Source organism: Brassica napus, chromosome C7, assembly GCF_020379485.1.
Source record: "Brassica napus cultivar Da-Ae chromosome C7, Da-Ae, whole genome shotgun sequence".
NCBI lineage: Eukaryota > Viridiplantae > Streptophyta > Magnoliopsida > Brassicales > Brassicaceae > Brassica > Brassica napus.
The window spans coordinates 20,416,619-20,440,078 of NC_063450.1; the positions used below are offsets into that span (position 1 = coordinate 20,416,619).

Here is a 23,460-nt window from a genome sequence, read left to right on the forward strand (position 1 = left end):
CGATGATAGCCATCAGGAAGGTTTTCTGGCATTCGTAGTGCAGAAAGTATACTATGAGGTATCTTTCACAGACCTCTGCGGACTATTTGGATTGAGTGCAGGGGAGAGGACATCTGGTCTTTATTGGACTTCAGAGCTGTTGAACTTCTGGGAAACGATTGGCACAGGGGTTTATAGATCTTCTCAGGCAAAGGAGTCACTTATCCGGAGCCCAGTACTGAGATATGCCACACGCCTCATTGGCTCATTGCTATACGGGACAACCACAGCCGCATCAGTCACGCAATGGGAGTTGTGCCTCCTGTACCAAGGTGTGAGGCATTTGCTACCGGCATTTGGAAACTCTACATTCCCACCTGCTACTGCCTTCAACATGGGAGCGGTGCTGGCCGCAAACTTAGCAGGATACAAGGGGAAAGTAACCAATTCCAAGAGCAATGCATGTGGATTTGGTGCAGTGATTACTCGGATCCTTAGACATGTGGGTGTAGACTGCAAGAACCAGCAGGTAGCACTGGACAGATCGAACAACATTGCTTGGAACTACCTGGATGTCATTTCTCTAGTAAGTAAGGAGTTCATAGCTGGTCCCCACTCGAGGATCCATCGGGATGGTCCTTACGTCTACGTATTCCAGGACCGAGCGAAGAAAACACTCTACTGCCACCTGCCTCAGATCGGTCTGACTTCTCTACTTTCAGAGGCTGCAGTTGAGTTCCTACCCCCTGCTACCGCACTAGTAGACAAGCCATCCTTCTTCACGCCAAAATATCAGACCAAAGGCAAGGGCGTGGTTGATGAAGAAGGAGAAGATGAGGCTGCACAAGCCATTCCAGATGATTCACAACCCCATCAGCTACTCCCATCAGACTCCAGCCAGTACAAGCTGCAAGAGCTTCCACCGAACGCCACTTCGCGCCAGCAACAACATTGGAGAGATCAGAGCATAAAGACAAACAACGACATGCTACACAAGATCTGGGCTGCCATTTCACGTATCAGGCCGTGTCGTTGCCAAAAGGATGATGTAGTTCATCGGGACAACTCTCCATCCAGCTCTGGTTCGGGTTCGAGTGGTACACACAGGGTAAGAAAGAGGTCCAAGAGACCCAACGATGCAGGAACATCTGGAGCAGGAGACGAGGAGTAGGAGCTATCACCGGCTATTTTATTTTCTTTTCTATTCTAACGTTTTATGGTCTTATTTTCTGTTAATTTTGAACTGAGTTTTTTTTTTGGGTTTCTTAATTATGAGTTCGTATTTCTTTTACATGGTTTCTTCGTTTTATTTGGTTGTGTTCTGAGTAGTTTTTAATTCGTATTCAGCTTTGCCTTGCTAGATAAACCAAATAACTATTATCCGAGGAAAGAGGTTATATCAAGTGTTCCTCGGAATTTCCTCGGTATTTCTTAAAAAAAAAAATAATAAGTTCAATGGTAGTCTGTTTCCGAGTCATCATCACCAGATGAATCTGAATCTGGATCTTGGTGAAACTCTCCAATCACTGGTTCATCCTCTACGTGAACGACGGCTTCCTCTCCAAAGTCGGTTAAATCGACTACAAGGCCAACTCCAGCTAAATCTTCTGCTGCACTTAAGTTGCCGGATGTGCTTGGTTGTAGTGGGTCTTCCAGCTCAGAACTTCCCTGAACTCGGCCTCTCGGGTTGAGTCTTGTAACAGTAACCCATGGATCATCTCTGTTCCTTACCCGGGGGTACTTGATATAACAAACCTGTAACATTTAGAAAAATTATAAATTAATACACATGATGATGAATCATTCTGAATAATTAACATTTAATTACCTGATCGGCCTGAGAAGCAAGAATGAAAGGATCATAATATTGCAGCTTTCGCCTCGAATTTACTGATGTAACACCAAATGCATCTGTTCTCACACCTCGATCTGGGGTGTTGTCGTGCCAATCACAATAGAAAACAGTACAGCGCAATCCAACCATGCCCAAATACTTAATTTCCAAAATCTCATGTATGTGTCCGTAGTATACATCATCCATCATCTCCTGATGCAGAACAAACGCCAGCATCATAAGTCGTACTCGAACGTCTCCTCTTCTGAGTTGTGAATGCATATCCTCGAGTACAAAATCTCGGATATGACTTCACAACAAAGTTTGGTCCAACGACCATCTCACGTATCCAATCGTCAAATGTTTCACCTCTGGCCAAACCAGCAGACACCTATTAATAGCACATATATATATATATATATCAATAAATGTGAATTAGTATAAATATGTGATAAAATATATTTTAATTTGTTTAAAGCACTCACATAAGTAAACATCCATCCACTAAATTCTCTCTGCTTCATTTCTTCTAGTTCGTCCTCTGTGGCGTATCTATACTCGAACCGCTTTTCTGCCATGAAAATCCTGTATATGATGACAATAATGTAATTAATTAAGATTTAAATTTCAACTTGTTAAAATAAAAATTTGTAAGCTCATTTATTTACCTCTCATATTGAAGAACGTCTTCGCAGTTGGTGAGCAAATATGTTTGCAAATGACTGCGCTCCTGCTCAGTAAGTCGACGGTCCTTTGGTTTTCCGCTAAGTCGTCCAACATCTGTGAAAATGTCTGGAACCGTAACATGATATGTTGCCCGTTCGCCTCTATCATCATGCCGAGCAGGTCTTCTGTTTTTGGTCTGAACTTCTGCTGGAAAGTAGTACTCGGCAAAGTTTGAAGTTTCTTCATTGATCATCTGTGCGACTATAGAACCTTCCACCCTACTTAAATTTTTCACCATCTTCTTCAAATGGAACATATACCGCTCATACAGATACATCCATCTATACTGCACAGGACCACCAAGTTCCAATTCTCTTGCCAGGTGAATAACAAGATGCTCCATAACATCAAAAAATGAGGGAGGAAATATCTTCTCAAGGTTGCACTGAATCACGGCTATGTTAGTCTTCAAATTTTCAATACCTTCAAGAGTCACTGATCTCGTGCATAAATCGCGGAAGAAACCACTTATCCCTGCAATTGCTTCATGAACATTTCGTGGTAATAGTTCCTTGAAGGCGAACGGAAGGAGGCGCTGCATCATTACATGGCAATCGTGGCTTTTCAAGCCAGTAAACTTTCCTTCCTTTCTGTCGATACAGTTACGCAAATTTGATGCGTAACCGTCTGGAAATTCCACATCGTTTGAAATCCAATCAAAGAACGCATCTTTTCCCGCTGCATCAAGTCGGTATATGGGAAAAGGAGCCCTACCATTCTCATCAACATGAAGTTCTGAACGAGCACATATATCGACTAAATCCAGTCTTGACTTCAAATTATCCTTTGTTTTACCTTGAACATTAAGGATCGTGTTCATGAGATTGTCAAAAAAGTTCTTCTCAATATGCATGACATCTAAATTATGCCTTAGCAGATGATCCTCCCAGTATGGCAGATCCCAGAAAATACTTTTTTTGTGCCAGTTATGTAGTTCTCCAACAGCATCTACCGGAAAACGCTCATGTCCACCGACTTCTGGCGTCCTTTCTGCACCAAAATCTCTTAGTTGTATCTTCAAATCTTTCCCACAAATTTCCGGAGGTGGACTGTCAAACACCCTCTTGTTCTTCGTAAACAAATTCCTACTCCTACGATATGGATGATCAGGTGGTAGGAATCTCCTGTGACAGTCAAACCAACACGTTTTCCTTCCGTGTTTTAGTTGGAAAGCATCAGTGTTATCTTGACAATATGGACATGATAGCCTTCCATGCGTTGTCCATCCAGACAACATACCATATGCTGGAAAATCACTTATTGTCCACATTAGTACTGCCCGCATTTGAAAGTTTTCTTTACACGAAACATCGTATGTTTCAGCACCTTGAGCCCATAGTTGTTGCAACTCATATATTAGTGGCTGAAGAAACACATCAAGTGATCTCTTAGGATGCTCTGGTCCGGGAACGAGAATCGAGAGAAACAAAAACTCTCGTCGCAAGCACAAGTTTGGGGGGAGGTTGTATGGTGTAAGAATGACGGGCCATAGAGAATACTGTCTTCCACTCTTGCCAAACGGACTGAAACCATCAGTACATAATCCAAGGTAGACATTTCTTCTCTCATACGCAAAGTCGGGATACTTTGATTGGAAATGCTTCCACGCTTTTGCATCTGAAGGATGTCTGATCTCACCATCTGTTGAGTGCTCCGCATGCCATCTCATTGGTTGCGCTGTGCGTTCAGACAGATACAACCTCTGCAACCTTTCCGTCAAAGGTAAATACCACATCCTTTTATATGGCACTGGAACTCTTCCACTCGTATCTTTATAACGAGGCTTTCCACAAAATTTGCATGTAACCCGCTGTTCATCCGCCCTCCAATAAATCATGCAGTTGTCGCTGCATACATCTATTACCTGATACGATAAACCAAGACCAGCTACGAGTTTCTGAACCTCGTAGTATGAACCAGGAGCTACATTATCCTCGGGTAGAATACCTTTTACAAAATCAGCAATCGCATCCACACAGTCTTCAGCCAAATTATAATCTGTTTTAATGCCCATCAATCTTGTAGCAGATGATAAAGCTGAATGACCATCTCTGCAACCTTCGTACAATGGTTGCTTTCCAGCATCCAACATATCATAAAATCTCCTAGCTTCTGCATTGGGTAAATCTTCCCCTCTAAAATGATCATTTACCATCTGCTCAGTACCTACACCATAATCTACATCCGTTCTAATTGGTTCTTCTAATCTAACCGCTGGCTGAGGTTCGCTAGTACTACCATGTTCATAATCAGTTTCCCCATGATGATACCAAATTTTGTAACTTCGTGTAAACCCACTCAAATATAGATGAGTCCAAACATCCCACTCTTTAATAACCTTTCTATTTTTACAATTAGAGCAAGGACATCTTAACATACCTGTTTTTGCTTCCGGTTGTCGGTGAACTAACCCCATGAATTCGGTTATACCTCGTTGGTATTCTTCCGTAAGCAATCTCGTGTTCGGATCCAAATGAGGTCGATCGATCCAAGAACGAAAATAATTTGAAGAAGACATATTTTTTATGAATCAAATTCGTGTGTAAATAGAGTAAGAGGGAGGATGAAGATATGGAGTGAAAGAAGAGGAAGAGGAGTGCTTGTATTTATAGTTTAAATCCTGCCGACATACCGAGGAAATTACGACGGAATTCCGACGGAAAAGGCTAGTTCGTCGGAATTTCCTCGGAATTTTGTAAAATCCCTCAACGGCTCTCCAACGGCTATAATATTTCCTCGGAATTCATCGGTTTTTTCCGAGGAACACATTGTTCCTCGGAATTTCCTCGGAATATTCAGACGGACTGAGGTTTCCTCGGAATTCCGTCGGTATATTCCGAGGAAATTCCAAGGAACCCCAATTTTGTGTTTCCTCGGAATTTCCCCGGAAATTCCTCGGTATATTCCGAGAATTTCATTTTTCGTCGGAATGTCCGTCAGAATACCGCTGTTTTCTTGTAGTGGAAGTTTCTTGCACTCATAAATTTAGCCACTGAAGTATATGACAGAATGTGTGGTATAACAAAACAAAAGGGTTTGTGTAGATGAGGATGAGAAGCAAGATTGAAATATAGTCACTGCCACTGGGCAACTGCTTACCTCCACACAGAGGTAGGTTTTGTTTGGAGTAAAACTATGTATGGTAGAAGCTACTAGTGTAAATCTCCAAATTTCATAACTAGAGAGGGCGACAAGATCTGTATAAGTTTATTATACACACATTCAAGTGCAGTTGTCAATAAAAAGAAGATCAGCGACACAAAGGGATCACCACCAAAACTAAAACCACAAGAACCCTCAATAACCAAATATGAAACCATTAAGACTGTGCCCGAGCACAAGTGAAGGGCTTTGACAAATGCGACTGCAACTGACTAGCTCAATCAAGCCTTTGCTTTTCCTGCCTGGATAGATTGTAGCCGTTGTTGTAACTTCATCATCTGCAAGAGTTTGATTCCATAAAGATCGTCATCACTAGTTTAAGCAAAAGAACAAGTTTCATTTATGTCCATTCGTCTCTCTTCTTTCAAACAAAACAAACTCTTAAATGGTGCTAAATCCACCGCTCAAAAAGACAAAGGAGCGCACTCAGTTCAAGTCATTACTTCCAGGACATGCATAAGCGGACCCAGAAAACGTCTACTGTATATTTCTTAAGCTAAGTAAATTTAAGCATCAGTGTTCGGAGTATTACTGGTGTTAGTATCCATGTTGAAATGCATTCAAATAAGCATATAATCTGTGAGAGGGATGACTTACTGCTTCCCTCTTGCTGTTTTGTTGTCCTTCGTTATCTTGGAGAGTTGCATCAATCCGTTTCCTGCAAACAATAAACGTTATTCCTAAGGGGCATGACACTATATAGCTCAAACACATGATCAACATCGGAAGTCATGTTTTCACATAAGTGCAAAACTACATATCCATACTCTCACAGCATCAACAGCATTCATTAGTATCATAGGACTAGAACGAAAGGATCTCTCTCTTTTTTTCCAAGTTGATGTAACAATCCAAAAGAAGAAACTTGGCTACAGTAGCTTCAACACCAAGTTGAAGAAGAAGAAGAAAGAAAACGTACAGTTCAGCAGAGATGTACTCAATACGTTTGCGAACATTGGCATTAGCTTCTGCCAAATCCTGTTTCACTAGCACTGGACCAATCAACTTGTATACGTTCGCGTCGTCTTCTAGCAAATCCAACTCCTGTATTTTATCAAAAATCGAAAATCGTTCTCTTTCAATCTCAGAATCATACTCTGTATACAAAAGAGTGAGACATGTATATACCTTAAGAACGAGCTCGTTCTCACCGAGTTGGATCGTATACTTCTTCCTCAGCTGGTGATTCTTCGCGATTTCTCAAGTATGAAACTAAATTTTTTTTAGACACAAACAAGAGAAAGATTTCGAATCTAGCGAATGTAGAAGCCGGAAAACCGGACTAACATAAACGATAAAATAAAAGCGATGTTAAGGAAAGAAACGAATGTAAAAACGAATACAAGAACGATAAGAAATCGTATTCGCAAAGAGACATGGAGTCGAGATATGATCTCTTTCCTTAACTCAAAATATTTGCTCCGTTAGTGAGACGGGACTGTACGAATATAGAGTCCCAGGATACAACCATGACAGACGAATCACGCCTCACTCGTGATCGCCCTATCAAACTATAAACTCTACGAAACACTCTCGTATTTAAGACTTACGCTAAGGGATTTTCGCAGTTGGTTTGAGGTGTCAAAAAAAAAATTAGAGAAATGAGAAGAGAGGCGAGTTGTATTTAAAGAGATGGACGAGGAGCGACTTCCCGTAACTGTTGCATAACGTGCGCTCGTTAGTGGGAATTTGGCAAAGATCTCGGGAAGTTCAAGTTACGAACTTATTCCCCAAGACTCGCTATCTCTCTCTTTCATATCTCGTTTAAATATTTCGAGAGGATAAACATCATGACGTTTTTATTTTCTAGACAAACTGCTTGTCGTTTCAAAATAAAATGCATGTTGTTTTTGAGATTTTAAATGGTAAAATGTTGAGCTTAACTTGGTCCAAAAAGAAGCCCAAGCCCAAGCCCAAGCCCAAGCTGTTTAACACATGATATCAAGTGACCATATATAAACACCTCATTTCTACTTGTTCCCACCGATGTGGGACAAGTATCTTCTTCTCATTATTATTGTTTTTGGGCTGCTGAACACACATGCCCATGTCATTTATTTTTCATAATTTCCATTAAAGCCCAATGGCTATAAATGGATCCAACAATCCCCCACATGAATAGAAATGACTCTTCTAAACATATGCAGACTAAATGCAGACTCGATAGACTCTAAAAACTATACTTATTCTAATCCTTACTAGACTGGACAGACTTATCGAGAGTGTTTGCGAAAAATTCACTGTGTTTGAATTGGTGGTATTTTTAAGCCTTGAACCACTCATAGTTAATATCTGTCAGGTTTACTTTATCAGAAGGTGAACATGATGTCTTGAACCAACCGGTGTTTTATGTAAACCGAGACAACAAGCATAACGCAGCTTCATTTTCTCGTAGAACTTAGTTCTCTATTGTGTTCATTGTGGCCCTGAACTATTCCTGGTTTTCATGAGTGAACTTAGAGAATATAGCCTTGCATTCATTCTCCTAGAAACGGCCCCATTTCACACTCATTAGGTGATTGACCATGAAAAGTATTGAGTAATACTCCGCTTAGAAGCTATGGAATCATTAAAAGCTTATGCTTATCCTTATCAGTTTGTTAGCACTTTTATCATCTTAGGAGCTGGGAAGAGACTACTTTGTCTCAAGTGCTTTGGTTAGATTCTGTTTGATTTTGTTTTCCCTTTGAACCTACGTCTTGGGATCTCCAGTCATGATAGGTAGGGTTGCAATCAAGCATCCTCATTCGTTATAGGCTTTAAACCCATTCCTTTTGATGATTTAGCAACAACATCTCGTGGCAAACCTTTAGTAAATGGATCCGCTAGGTTGTCAGCCGATTTGATGTAGTCTATTGTGATTACACCAGTTGAGATAAGTTGTCTAATGGTTTTATGTCGTCTTCTGATGTGACGAGATTTACCATTGTAGAGATTATTCTGAGCCCGAGCTATTGCTGATTGACTATCACAATGTATGCGTATAGCTGGCACAGGTTTCTCCCACATAGGAATATCTTCCAAAAAATTTCTAAGCCATTCAGCTTCTTCTGCTGCTTTGTCTAAGGCTATGAACTCAGATTCCATGGTAGATCTGGCTAACACTGTTTGTTTGGTAGATTTCCATGATATTGCTGCTCCTCCTAGTGTAAAGACATATCCACTCGTGGATTTTGAGTTTTTAGAATCTGATATCCAGTTAGCATCACTGTATCCTTCTAAAACTGCTGGTTCTTTACCATAGTGAAGCCCAAAATCTTTGGTGTAGCGCAAGTAATTGAGTACCCTCGTTATAGCTTTCCAGTGTGTATGACCTGGATTACTTGTATATCGACTAAGTACGTTTACTGCATGCGCCAGATCCGGTCTAGTACAATTGGTCAAGTACATGAGACTTCCGATCACACGTGCATACTCGTTTTGTGAAACCGCTTCACCTGAATTCTTTGTCAAGTGCATTTGGGGATCTAACGGAGTTTTTGCCGTACTATTAGAGTAATTTTTAAATCTCTCTAATATTGTTTGAGCATAATGAGATTGGGTTAAGATAATTCCGTTTGAATTTCTTGTGACTTTAACCCCGAGAATTACATCTACTAATCCCAAGTCTTTCATCTCAAATGTCCCTTTGAGCATGTTCTTTGTTTGATTGATAATGTCTTTATTGCTTCCAATAATGAGCATATCATCTACATATAGACATAGCAAAACATACGCATTTTTGGTAGTTTTGTAGTATATGCATTTGTCACATTCATTTATTTTGAAACCATTTGACATCATTGTATTGTCAAATTTTTCGTGCCATTGTTTAGGAGCTTGTTTAAGCCCATAAAGTGACTTTACAAGTCGACATACTTTGTCTTCCTGTCCGGGAATGACAAAACCTTCAGGTTGTTTCATGTAAATTTCCTCTTCTAAATCACCATTTAGAAAAGCAGTTTTTACATCCATTTGATGGATTTCTAAGTCTCTTAAGGCTGCGATTGCTATCATCAGTCTTATTGATGTTATTCTCGTCACTGGAGAATATGTATCAAAATAGTCAAGGCCTTCCTTTTGTCGGAATCCTTGAACTACAAGCCTAGACTTGTATTTTCCACCAGGTTTTCGTGTCATTATCCATTTATTCCCTAATGCTTTGCAGCCAGGTGGTAAATCCGTTATGTAATAAGTATAATTTTGCATGATCGAATCAAATTCACTCCTGACCGCTTCGTTCCAGAATGGAGCTTCTGGTGAAGCCATGGCTTCTGCCAAAGTTTTTGGAACATTTTCTACTAAAAATGCCATTAGGAAATCTTCTCCAAAAGATTTTTGTTTTCGAGCTCTTTTGCTTCTTCGAGGTTCATCTTTTTCTTCATTTTCTGAAATATCATTTATAGAAATCTCGACGTTTGTCTGAGTTTCTGAGTTTTTGTCATTGTCTCTTTCTTCTCGAGTTCGTTTTGAACCTTGTTTTTCCTTATATGGAAAAATATTTTCGAAGAAAGATGCATTTCTTGATTCCATGACTGTATTTTCATGAATGTCTGATATTTCAGATTTATGTACCAGAAATCGATAAGCATTACTGTTATGTGCATATCCGATGAAGATGCAATCCACTGTTTTAGGTCCAATAGTGACCTTCTTTGGTGGCGGTACTGCAACTTTTGCCAGGCACCCCCACACTTTGAGGTATTTATACGAAGGTAAATTACCTTTCCATAATTCATATGGAGTTTTGCCAGTTACTTTGTGTGGAATTTTGTTGAGGATATAATTAGTGGTAAGCAATGCTTCCCCCCACATGTTCTGGGGTAACCCAGATTCCTGCAACATTGCATTCATCATCTCTTTTAGAGTTCGATTTTTGCGTTCAGCAACTCCATTAGATTCTGGTGAGTAAGGAGCTGTAGTTTGATGGATTATTCCATGTTCTTTACAGAATGCATTGAATGGACCATCATACTCGCCTCCTCTGTCGCTTCTAACTACTTTAATAGTTGTTTTAAGCTGATTTTCGACCTCGAGTTTAAATTCTTTAAATTTTTCTAAGGTTTCGTCTTTGCTATGTAATAAATATACATAACAATATTTTGTGCAGTCATCTATGAAGGTCACAAAGTACTTTTTACCACCTCTAGTTTGTAAGTATTTTAAATCACATAAATCTGTGTGAATTAAATCTAGAGGTTTATTAGTTCTTTCAACACGAGGTGATGGCGTTTTCGTGAGCTTAGCCTGTACGCATACTTCACATTTTTGTTTACTTGTTTTGCATTTAGGAATTAGATTTAAATTCATTAATCTTTGTATAGATTTGTAGTTTACATGGCCTAATCTTTCATGCCATATATTAAAAGACTCAACCAAATAAGCAACTGGCTCTTTCTTATTCATTGAAACTTTTGAAGCTACAACTTTCGGAGGGACTGTCATTACATTCAACTTGACAAGTCCACCCTTAACATACCCTCTTCCCAAATACATCCCATTTTTCCTAATCACGAGCTTGTCCGCCTCAAAATTTGTGGCGAATCCATTCTTGCTGAGCAAGGTTCCCGAGACCAGGTTCTTCCTCATGTCAGGCACATGCTTCACATTCGTCAGAGTGACCTCATGTCCAGATGTCATCTTCAAAATCACATTGCCGCGTCCTTCAATCTTGGAGACTGCAGTGTTTCCCATCTTGAGCTTCTCCTCAGTCATGCTTTTCTGATAGGTGCTGAACATCGCCCTATCGGTGCAAATGTGGGTGGTTGCACCAGTGTCATACCACCATTCCTTGGGGTTGTTGCTTTCAACCATGTTGGCTTCAGTCACCACAGCAACGAGATCCTCCTCTGTGAGATTTGCCTGAGCCTTCTCATCCTTGATCTTTTTGCGACACTCAACAGTCTTGTGCCCCACTTTGTGGCAGTAGTGACATTTCCCCCTGAACTTCTCCACATTCGCATTCGCATTGATTTCAATGCCTTTGTTCTTGAAGTTTTTTCCAGAAGCCTTCAGGGCTGCAGCAGTTTTGGAAGGCTTGGCAGGAGAATGGGCGTGTGCCTTTCCTTTGCCTTTGTGCTCAGCCATGTTGACACTGTGCTCCTTAGCAGTGACCTTGTCAGCAATTCGGTTTCTGGATTCCATCTGAAGCCTCATGATGAGCTCCTCGAGCCCCATCTTCTTCTTCTTGTGCTTCAAGTAGTTCTTGAAATCCGCATAGCTTGGAGGAAGCTTTTCAATGAAGCTGAGAGTTGTGAATGTCTCGCAGATGGACATTCCTTCAGCAGCGATTTCATGGCAAATGAGCTGAAGCGCTTCCACCTGATCCATGATGGGTTTTGAATCCACCATTTTGAAGTCGTGGAACTTTGAGACCACATACTTCTGGCAGCCAGCGTCCTCACCTCTGTACTTCTTGTCCAGTGATCTCCATAGCTCTTTCGCCGTGGGGATCTCACAGTAGACACGGTATAATGGGTCAATGAGACGACCCAAAATGTAACCTTTGCAGATGAAGTCGGAATGCACCCATATGTCAACAGTTGCAAGACTATGAACATCATCAATCCCGTACGGAATCAGGGGCTTGTCCTCCTGGATGAACTTGTCCAATTTCATCGTTGTCAGGAAGAACATCATCTTCTTCTGCCACGTTTTGAAGCCTTTGCCATCAAACTTGTCTGGCATCAGTCCTTGAGTGAACAAGCTAGGTACAGCCGGAGGAGTTTGAACTGCCACCGGACCACTTGCAGTTGCTGATACTGAACCCGTCTGATAAAGACCAGCACCGAATAGGCTACAACGAGTGGTTTCATCAGCAGCATTTCCCGCAGGGAGGATAGTGCTCGTTGTTGCTGCAGCGGTTGTCACTCCAGTTGCATCAGTTGCTGCAGCGTTGAGTGGAGTCTGAATGACATATGTGGTATCAATGGGGGTGTTGTTATCGTTCGTCATTGTTTTTCCTGTAGAGAAAACCATGAAGACGAATCAGTACTCCATTCAACAAACAACATATTATTTTAAAGAAAATAATAGTTTAAAATCGATGTTCATTTTTGGTGTTTGAACCAAATCATATCGATATAAGTCTTAAGAAAACGTTTTGCAAACTCGCTTAGAAGCATTCGCAGAAACCATTTTTATAGACTTAGAATGTTTCACAAACTCACTTAAGAAAGCGGTTACTGAAACGATTCATGTATATAACGTTTTAAGAATGTATCAAAAACGTTTTGCGAAAAATGCTAGAAAGCAATCCGCAAAGCGTAATGAAATAAACAATAAACGTTTCGTGGAAGTGCTAAAAAGCAAATCGCAAACACGATTATGAAATAAGAACAAACGTTTCGCGGAAGTGCTGGAAAGCAAATCGCAAACACGGTTCCAAAACCCGTTTTTATAAATCGTTTTTCAACCCGATTAGAGCTTTAAACGTAAAGCGATTTTGAGTTAAGATTGTAGAAGCCGGAAAACCGGACTGACATAAACGATAAAATAAAAGCGATGTTAAGGAAAGAAACGAATGTAAAAACGAATACAAGAACGATAAAAAATCGTATTCGCAAAGAGACATGGAGTCGAGATATGATCTCTTTCCTTAACTCAAAATATTCGCTCCGTTAGTGAGACGGGACTGTACGAATATAGAGTCCCAGGATACAACCATGGCAGACAAATCACGCCTCACTCGTGATCGCCCTATCGAACTATAAACTCTACGAAACACTCTCGTATTTAAGACTTACGCTAAGGGATTTTCGCTGTTGGTTTGAGGTGTCAAAAAAAAAATTAGAGAAATGAGAAGAGAGACGAGTTGTATTTAAAGAGATGGACGAGGAGCGACTTCCCGTAACTGTTGCATAACGTGCGCTCGTTAGTGGGGATTTGGCAAAGATCTCGGGAAGTTCAAGTTACGAACTTATTCCCCAAGACTCGCTATCTCTCTCTTTCTTATCTCGTTTAAATATTTCGAGAGGATAAACATCATGACGTTTTTATTTTCTAGACAAACTGCTTGTCGTTTCAAAATAAAATGCATGTTGTTTTTGAAATTTTAAATGGTAAAATGTTGAGCTTAACTTGGTCCAAAAAGAATATTTTTGGACCAAGACTCAAGACCCAAGATCCGAGCCGAGCCAAGCCGAGCCGGCCGGACGGCGGCGGCGGCGCGCGCGTGGGGAGCCTTCCTCTCTCTCCAAGCTGTTTAACACATGATATCAAGTGACCATATATAAACACCTCATTTCTACTTGTTCCCACCGATGTGGGACAAGTATCTTCTTCTCATTATTATTGTTTTTGGGCTGTTGAACACACATGCCCATGTCATTTATTTTTCATAATTTCCATTAAAGCCCAATGGCTATAAATGGATCCAACAGGGAACCTATTACCTTTCTGGATTTTGGCGAGATCATTGGCCTTGGCCTCTAGGTCTCTTTGCATATCTCGAAGAGCCATTGATGACGAACTCATCTTCTTCTTCGTCTTCGTCTTCGTCTTGTTCCTCACTCACAGCTTCACCGCCGTGCCGTCGAGTTCTTTAGTACCCCCTGTTTCCAGATGGGCTGAAAAGCCCGTGGCGTTTACAAGGCCCATTACATTTCTGTAAATTATAATAATTTACTAGATTTAAACAGTATTTTGATTAGCCAGACCGGATCAATTGTAAGTCTCTTAGTTAACGAATCCAAGTTGAGCTAAAACTCTAATTTGAATTAAACCGTCTAAACCAGTTTAAAATGTTGTGCCGACTTCGGTCAACCATAACACGGAGTTCAACCAAATGCAAAACATAATTTGATTAATTTGGATATATAAATGATGTAAAGAATTAAAAATTTGACTGCTTACATAAATACTTTGAAGTTTCAAAATGTTTGAGAAGCTCCTCTCCTCTCTGTTTTCTCTCTACGTATCTTTCACAGAGAGGATGAGTTGAAGCTTGAGACTTTCTTTTGTTTATAGTCGGATCTTGTATGGTTTTTTGACTCCCGATGTCTCGGGCCTTCGGCTCTGGCGGTTCTCCATCTTTTGGTGTAGCCGGCCGGCTTTTGACTCCGGCGATTCATCTTCTTCTCCGATGATTTCGTCTGGCCTCTTGCTAACCATCGATCTTCTTCGATGTTGTGTAGCTCTGGATTCTGTCCGGATTTTTCTTTTATCTCGTCTTCTCCGCTTCTCTATGCTTCTATTGGGATTCGAATGAATCTCGATCTAATCACTGGATTGTTTCATCCTCCCCTTGGATAGGGTTTTCGCATCTTCAAGCTTATATGTATCTTTAAAGATGTTCGTGTTACATGTTCAGGATAATTTGGTGTTCTAAGATCGATTGAATGCAATCGTTTCTTCTCTTTTATGTAAGCGAAGATCTGTTTCTTTTCTCAACTGCCTTGGGTCTTCTTCGCAACGGGTGCTCTGTTGAGCTGTTATCTCTTCACTGTGGATGCTCTGATTTTCCGGTGAAAGTTGTATTTTCTAGACACGTGTCTTCTTCCGTTGGTGCACGTATCTCAGCGTTCCTGTCGACTCAGCTTTCCCGATAAGCCATGGGGCTATAAACAAATGGGCCTATTGTTTGGGCCGTCCTCATAGTCCCTTTTGGGCTGTTCTAGTTGCTCTCTTGTTTGAGCTTTTGTTTGCCTGGAGACTTTTGTTGTATATTACGCTTTGCCTATCTTTGGGCTTCCTTGTAAAATTTGGTTTCATGTTTAATAAATTTCAGATGACAAAAAAAAAAAAAAAAATACATTGAAGTTTCTTTACCATACGATTAAAAGCGCATCAATCTATATTATAATAGATCACTTTTTGCTTACTCCTAAGGATGTCCGGCAGGTGGTGGGATCCACTTAAATTTTTTTATAAAAAAAAATTAAAATCTGTTTAAAAGCGAAAAAGGGCTCTATATCTTCGACCTCGTTTATATACCTCAATCTCTCTACCTCCTACCCTCTAATCACCATTAAATGGTTCCGATTCGTAACCCCTTTCTCAACTCTCCGTATATATACTTCATCTTCACCGGAGGAGTTCTTCTACTCAAAAGAACTCATGGCTTCCTCTACTTCTCCTAAATTGTCTCTCTCTGCTGCTCCAGTTACTCCGTCACTCAACCTTTGACTCTCTCCGGCTTGGTCGTACCACTCAATTCATTGTTGGCCGTCTCCTCCGCTTCTGGGATTCCCGCAACATAAAAAAAGGCGGTGAGTTTATTGGAATCACAGATTAGATAAACAAATCCAAACAGAGGAGAAGTCGCAAAGAATTTGAATCGGTTTAGACCTTACCTAGATTAGTTGGGATCTATTGTAGTTGATCGCCGTGACGAAGAACCCCTAATTTCAATGGACACCCTCAGATCCAGCCCTGGTATAACTTCAGATCATGAATTTATTCTGTTTTTAGATGTCAGATTTATAGCAGACCTTCTCCTTGCAGGATCCCTAAAAACTCAGCGCATTGTTTCCCTTTTGACGATCATGGCTATTCCAGTGGTGCCTTACACCATGGTCAAGTTAAGCCGTGCTGTCTCCAAGAAACAAAGGACCATTCGTTGTCAATGTCTCGAGGGTGCACATTGCCCAGAGAGGTGCCATTACACCATTGATTAAGATGCTTCAGTCATCAGATGAGCAGGTCGTGGAAATCTCAGCTTTTGCTCTTGGTCGATTGGCTCAGGTACTTGTGTTTTTTCTTTATGGATGATTATTATTAAATCAGACCTTTTATGTGATAAGAACAAAAGTTGCAATTCTTTTTTTGCTTCGAACATATCTTAATACGCTGGTATATTCTCAATGCAGTATTTTAAATGTTGTAGGACACACACAATCAAGCTGGCATCGGACAAAGAGGAGGCATCATCTCACTACTAAATCTTCTTGATGTGAATACTGGATCTGTCCAACACAATATTGCATTTGCTTAGGCCTTGCAGATAACGAGGTAAACTAAGTTCACAATAAATAATTTTGAATACAGCTATTTCTTATAGTAACTATACATACCATGAGTACCTAAACAAGATTTTTCTTAACAGGAAAATCTAGCAGATTTCATTAAGGCTGGAGGTATCCAAAGGCTTCAAGATGACAACTTCACCGTTCAAGTATGTTTTTGACTGCTTATGTTTGTAAAACCAATCTATGACGTTTCCAAATTCTGATTTATAGTCTTTTATCTACAGCCGACTAGGGATTGTGTGGTGAGGACATTGAAGAGGCTAGATAACAAGATTCATGGGCCTGTGAGAATCTATTTCTGTTAGACCTTCTGGTTGTTAGTTAAGTATAGCCTTGGTTTTAGTCCCTAATGCCAAACCCTTCTTTGAGGTACTGAACCAATTATTATATCTGATGAGAACCACTGAGAAGACTATACAAAGGCGAATTGATTTGGCTCTTGCACATATTTGTGACCCTAAAGATGGAAAATTGATTTCGTTGATAACAATGGTAATAGTCTCATTTTCAGAAATTTATACAAAAACCTTATTATTTGTTGTTTTTTTCTGTTCCTGATCAATAGATTTATTACTCACGCAGGGGTAAGAGTTTTTTTGGAGCTTTTATACTTGCCAAGCATGAAAGAGCAGACATATTGTTAGAGACCTTTAATCGAATAGAAAAGCTACTTCCAGTGCACCAGAGGACTCAGCTCCTTCCTCACCCACCAACGGCAACGGGTAAGAAAACTTCATTTTTTCAAGTTTAAGAACTACTTGTGTTTGTGGTCTTCACTTGTGATTGATTGTAATACTGAAGGTGTTTCTGGGTGAGGAGTTTGTGAACAACCCTACTTTGTCTGATGTCACATTCCCAATGATACAACATTTAATCCCATTTTATGTTTCTGTTAATATTGAGATATACGTCCTCTTCGCATTCGCTATCTTCATTTGTATTTCCATTTAAATAGAATTTCAACATTATACATGTGCATTAATATGAATGTAGACATCTTTTCTCTTCTTCTTATACATCAGTTCTGATAATCACTATGACTATACTAAGCTAACCACTTGACTCCACCTCGACAGTTTAAGGTACAACAACACATGTATCTTTAACACAGCGCGGGGGCTCAGCTCCTCAACTTTCCCTTTGTTTTTTACTATGAGTTACCAAAGCAAAGACAGCTGGGGATTCTTCATAGAGGTTACATTCTCTAGACTCTTCCATATCTTGCAATTTAACTGATTCGTCACTTCTACCGTCTACAGTTACATATAAAAATTGTTAGTAACAACTTATCGCAAAGATTTTATTGATGTTCTCTCCTCTGTATTGTCTGGTAAATTTTTGGTAGTGACACTTCTTTTAAAATTATTGAGATTTGATGTCTTTTTATCCTCCTTAAAATGAAACGTTTCTGATTTATTGGCATTAAACTGTGACTTTGTATGATCCACCAAAGAGCGATGCAAGGCTTTGCCAACATGGTCTTGAAGGAAAAAAAGAAAATCAAAGAGAAACTGAAAGTTATCGTATAAGTCTCTCCCACCACTTCTCCAAACTATTTGATTGCTGTGAAGAATGCTTCATGTTCTCTCTTTGACTCATTGCTTGAAGAATACATTGCTTCTTCTTTGCCTTTTCCTTTCGCAAAGGCTTTTGTTCTCTTAGATCATAATCATGTCATGTACATATTAGGGACTCACATTATCTATTAACTCAGAGAAACCTTTGTTGGTGACAAGCTTAATAAGATCTTAAGCTTGGCTTTCATTGACATTTATCTTTTTCCCTCGACTTCATGTTTGTTGTTATATTTGGATATATGCTGTTGAAAAATATCCTGGAAACACTGATCTGAGACGCCACTTTGTGTTCTTCTTCGTACAGGCTGTACGTTGCATTGAGTTCTGCGACGCACTTTGCAAAGGTACTAAAAATATTGAGCAGACTCAAATAGCAAAAGGATCAAGAAAGACAAGAAATTATCTTCAAGGCGTCGAGGAAAAGATCTTAGACGCATCTTTAAGGTAAGGTAGATAGAAAAAAGAAGCGCCGCTGATCCGAAAGTCACCATTGTGATAAGACTTCATACCTTCCGTGGAAGGCAAGCAAAGAGACATCTTTGGAGGAAGCTTGTACATGGAGACAAGCTGCGAGGGAACAGATAAGTGGTTGTTAGCGAGCCCAATGGATCCACCGAAAGCCTTGGGGATAGGTTTCAAGGCAGTAGCATCGTAGTGCACATCAAAGTCAACGTAGAGATCTTTCGACGTCCATGGAGTATACTCCATTAGGTGTGTATAGTAAGCCAACAATATGTCAGAGCCTCGCATTGACTGGTCGATCCATAAACGATGTTGAAACGTATTTACGGCACAGGGGCTTATTGGTTGTGTTCTTGGGACATGAAGAGTCCGGGTTTGCGAATCTGATGGAGTGGTAGGAGGTGGAGGCGGCGGTGCAGTTTAGCAATAGCGGCGCGGCTCCGTTGAGGTCAATGAGGAAGTTTTGGCTGTGGAGGTTCGAGCCGATGGTCAAAGGCAAGGAGTAGAGATTTGTGGTCTTGTCCTTGTAAATAGGGTGCAGAAATGCTTGAGCCTTTGGTTTGTAGTAAGATTGAGATGTACTTGCTTGGTGGAGAAGGATGAGTGAAGGCAGTGAGAAGATCATAGGATGCGCCATTTTCTTATGTTTCGGCACTTAGGGATGTGATAGTGTGATATGAGTTACTATAACTAACCATCTTTTTTTTGATAACTAACCATCATGTATATTTATAAAATGTTATGGACATTGTCGCTGTTCATTTCTTTTTCCAATTTCGATTTAACATATACCGTAGCTTTTGACATTTGAATATGGATATCTGTCTAGAAGCATCTTTACCAAGAAATTATTTCAGAATGTATAAATAACGTATTGATAACACTATTAATGGTGACTACAAGGATTTTTTTTTTTTTTTTGATAATTTTTTTTGATAACCGTAGTGTGACTAAAAGGACTTCCCACATAACTTTACTTGGTTCCACAATGTGATGTTTGTTTTATAATCTAGCCTTCCCTTTTGATTTGTTTCTTGCATCAAAAACTTCACTCTAATTTCTGAAATTTAATTAAAACCACTTCAACTAAACCAAAAAATCACCCAAATCCACCACATTTTACATTTTTTGAGTATTATAAAACCCGGGGCTCCTCCCCTAGAACAATGTTTTCCAATCAGCTATCACTCAACCTTTGATGCTCTTCGATTTGATAGAACTTCCTAATACATTGTTGATCAGTTTATGGGAATCCCTTCCTTTTTCCTTGATGAAAAGGTATGGTCTTCTTCACAATGTAAAACATGATTTATTCCATCTAATTGTTTAAATTAAAAAAAAAAATCTACACTTCGCATGATATAAAGTTTGGATTGTAAAGAGAGGTTTTAAAAAATGTTGACTTCTCTTCTGACTGAATACGCAGAATTCGGTGATTCACAGAGCTGTTCGCGCCGACCACTACCGTCCACTAAAGATGGACGGTTCCATTATAAAAGTTGATAGGTCTGAAGTTGCAAGATGCACAAAATGTACAAGATTACGTTTCATTCCTTAAAAACTTATTGATGAAGGCGTAACCGCTACTCATGTGATTATCTGAAGTTTATGCTTAGAACGTTTTATCATCTCCAAGCTCTTGTAAACACAAATTTAGAACTGCCCGGTATTTTCACTTTTCCAAATTAATATTACACCATATCTATTTATATTTGGTTATCAATCGCGTGCTGAGTGGTACTTCTAATGGGTCTTGGCGGCTTGATCTTCATCATCATTGAGATAGCTGGGGGAAACTTGGGCCGAAGGTTCCTCAAAGACAAGAACAAGTGCCTACCGACTTCATTACTCGGAGGAGTCTTCGTGCTGGCATGCGGTTTGAGACGAGTTGAATCTAATAGTCTCTTCGCCTTGCCTATGCTTGGCTCTATCTGTTTTGGGCTTAGAACCTGCGCTGATGTCTTCATCCGGTCAAGCCCTCTAAGAATCCTGTTTCCAAGGTTCCTACCAATTTCCATGTCTCTCTCTGTAGTATGTTCTTGAAAACCCTAACAGCCATATCAAATACTTGATGCGTTCTCCTGCATAAAAAGGCAGGAGAGAAGCAAGTTAAAACACAAGTCCTATTAATCAACAATGGATATGTCCTATACACAACTCATTACTCGGTTAAAGGCACCATTCTCTACTCTCATGGATCATGCTACACACGGCAACCCAATGGCCCTGCTGACTCTTATTAGAGATAAAACGGCGGCGTCTACGGAGTCTAAACAATTTTAACAGCTACCAAACACGTGAAGTTGATAAAACAATTGGTTTCACACATAAACTCCACTATATTTTTACGACCACCAATTTAGTTGGTCAAAGGAAATGGAATTTGGTTAATATTTAAAATTCAAACTCCACAATTTCCATCCAATCTTTTACTATAAGTCTTCACGATCAACATATATAAGTGTCACCAATAGTGAAAAAATAATAAACAAAACTCCATAATTTAAATGATACAATTTCTGGAACTCAAACGTCCTTTTATTATATCTTAAAGTTTCTTTACCATACACTAGGTGATAACCCGCACCCTGCGCGGAATGAGTGATTAAAAGAAATTATTACTTTTAATCTATAGATAAAGTAAAAATATATAGTCACAAATATTAGATATAATAAAAAATTGAACGAAATTATGCGAATTTATATACTGTAATTGGTTAGGTGTAATTGAAGTATATTATATGAAAATAAATCTTTAAGCGTAAGCAAATAATTAAATAAATTTATTATAAATTTAAGATAAAACAACACATAGGAATATAATTATTACTTTCATAATAAAAATTATGATAATATGAAACGAAACATAGGTAATAGAATAATAAAATACAAAAGCAACAAATTATAAAGAAACAAATAAAAAAAACTGATAAAACCACAACTAATACGAAAAATGTCTTTAGAACTCTAGGTTTGCAATCCTAGAAGGAGAAATTACAAAAAACTCAAGGCTACGTATTTATATACGTTAAATTAATCTTCTGAAATCAATCTCACCCTAATTATATAAGATATTCACTAATTATTATCACAAAATTTGCGCTTTAATCCCCTTTAAAAGCTTGCCTTAATACACGATATAATAAATCAAAGAAGATCAAATTAGGTAAATACTATCATACACAAATGATGTAATCAATTCACTTTATTTTTAAACACTTGTAACGATATCACCTTCGATTTCGGGATGATATTTAAACAACAAAATCATGTGATATAATTTTTAAAATCTGAATACATAATCTAACTTTCTTTATATACAACTGTAATTGCAGATGAATGCTTAATGATTATAAAAAATCAATCAATTAAAATTAGGAATTGATATGTAATTTAATTTGTCCAAGCAGAATAATCTAACTTTCTTTATATACAACCGTAATTGCCGGTAAATACTTAATGACTTTAAAAAGACAATCAATGAATATTTTGAATTGATATCTAATTTAATTTGTCCAAGCGGGCTAATGAATTTTTCAAATTCAACATAATAACATACATAGCTCCTTCTACATTTTGAAAATATTGAAATTGCCTTATAGTTGATATCATTTAAGTGAGACGAACATTCTTACTTATACAAAAACAAATTTATACTTGAGATTTCTATATTCTCAAAGATGATAGGCGTTTCGAGCTATATTCGATTTTTATTTGTACTTATATCATAAAGATGATAGGCGTCTCGATAGATGAGAAATATTTCTTGAACTAAAACCTGTGTTATACTACTTTTACTAAAATATATTTGTATCTACTTGATGGATATAGAAACTTAAGGAGACTACAAAAATCAATAATAAAATAGACTTTCTATTAATACGAAGGAGGCCGCGTGAGAAATGGGTAATGAATGATCAAATGAGTTATCGGTTATATAGATAGGAATCATATAATATATTATGTTAAGCTATATTGTAATGAATAATGGTAATATATGTAATTAGTCTAATGAGGAGAGGGCTTTTAATTAAAGGGTGTGAGAGTGATTCTAGTGTTGACACCTAAGAAATGATAATTTGGTTAATAGCACATGAGGTCAAGGTTAGTTTAAAATAATGCTCCTCAAATAATAAAAAAGGGATTATAAAATTCAAATTCCAAAATTAAATGGCATCACTACAAGTTTACATGGTGACACGCGGTTTTCATAAAGGAACATAGCTCACGTAAACATTATATAAACGTCCGTTCAGTAGCCATGCAGTTAGTCTGAGAGCATAAAGCTCTTGATTTTGTTTTTCTCTCTCTTTAGAAAAGAATTTTCGATGTTAAGATGAAAACAAATGCAAGCAAACTAAATTTGGAGGGTTTTAGTACTGTAAGTTGCTCTTTCTCAAAAACAAAGTCACACAAATTGTAAACAAGTTTTTTTTTATTTGAATAAATTTAATATTCATTCAAAAAAATGCAAGCAAACTAGATAGTTGCTAAAGTTAAAACAACATTTTAATACCACAAAAAGAATTTATACACATATCTACGTAAGTCCAATAAAACAAAGAAAACAGAAACAATCCATCCATATATCAACAAACCTTCACTTACAAAACCTGATCACAAACCTCTATAAATCAGTAACTTGGCTAATCAACTTCACAATCTTAAAAGGAACTTCCCAAACATAGAATGTCTTCAGTCAAAAAAAAAAAACTTCCCAAACATGAGACTCCTTCACAAATAAAAACAACACAACACCAACGTCAATAACCTC

General features: G+C 38.7%; 1 protein-coding gene, 1 long non-coding RNA gene and 1 pseudogene across 3 annotated transcripts; 1 reads left to right on the forward strand and 2 right to left on the reverse strand.

Moving 5' to 3' along the window:
- Positions 1 to 5,692: 5,692 nt before the first annotated feature.
- On the reverse strand, positions 5,693 to 15,419 carry LOC106421782 (prefoldin subunit 6). Its single transcript, XM_013862600.3, has 5 exons — positions 14,074 to 15,419; positions 6,830 to 6,900; positions 6,621 to 6,745; positions 6,299 to 6,359; positions 5,693 to 5,979 (listed from the first exon to the last, which is right to left on the reverse strand). The coding sequence occupies exons 1-5, from the start codon at positions 14,153 to 14,155 to the stop codon at positions 5,923 to 5,925; spliced, it is 396 nt and encodes a 131-aa protein (XP_013718054.1). The 5' UTR covers positions 14,156 to 15,419; the 3' UTR covers positions 5,693 to 5,922.
- A 221-nt stretch (positions 15,420 to 15,640) lies between these two features.
- Positions 15,641 to 18,438, forward strand: LOC106421698. 2 transcript variants are annotated; one of them, XR_007326544.1, is made up of 8 exons: positions 15,641 to 16,054; positions 16,124 to 16,363; positions 16,506 to 16,630; positions 16,725 to 16,793; positions 16,872 to 17,139; positions 17,230 to 17,369; positions 17,724 to 17,841; positions 18,101 to 18,438. It is a non-coding gene; the product is annotated as an uncharacterized LOC106421698 (long non-coding RNA). The 2 variants fall into 2 exon arrangements; XR_007326543.1 differs by lacking the exons at positions 17,724 to 17,841; positions 18,101 to 18,438 and adding an exon at positions 17,449 to 17,652 and having other exon boundaries at positions 15,644 to 16,054; positions 16,872 to 16,931; positions 17,017 to 17,139.
- Positions 18,439 to 18,629: 191 nt separating this feature from the next.
- LOC106421697 lies at positions 18,630 to 19,904 on the reverse strand (annotated as a pseudogene).
- Between the last annotated feature and the right edge of the window lie 3,556 nt (positions 19,905 to 23,460).

Excerpts from the sequence above, each read along its gene's own strand:
- LOC106421782 (XM_013862600.3), bottom strand. The coding sequence starts at position 14,155 with ATGAGTTCGTCATCAATGGCTCTTCGAGATATGCAAAGAGACCTAGAG. Across the intron at positions 6,360-6,620 it reads GAGTACATCTCTGCTGAACT|GAAACGGATTGATGCAACTC; the intron begins GTACGTTTTCTT and ends TATTGTTTGCAG. Across the intron at positions 5,980-6,298 it reads AAAACAGCAAGAGGGAAGCA|ATGATGAAGTTACAACAACG; the intron begins GTAAGTCATCCC and ends AAACTCTTGCAG.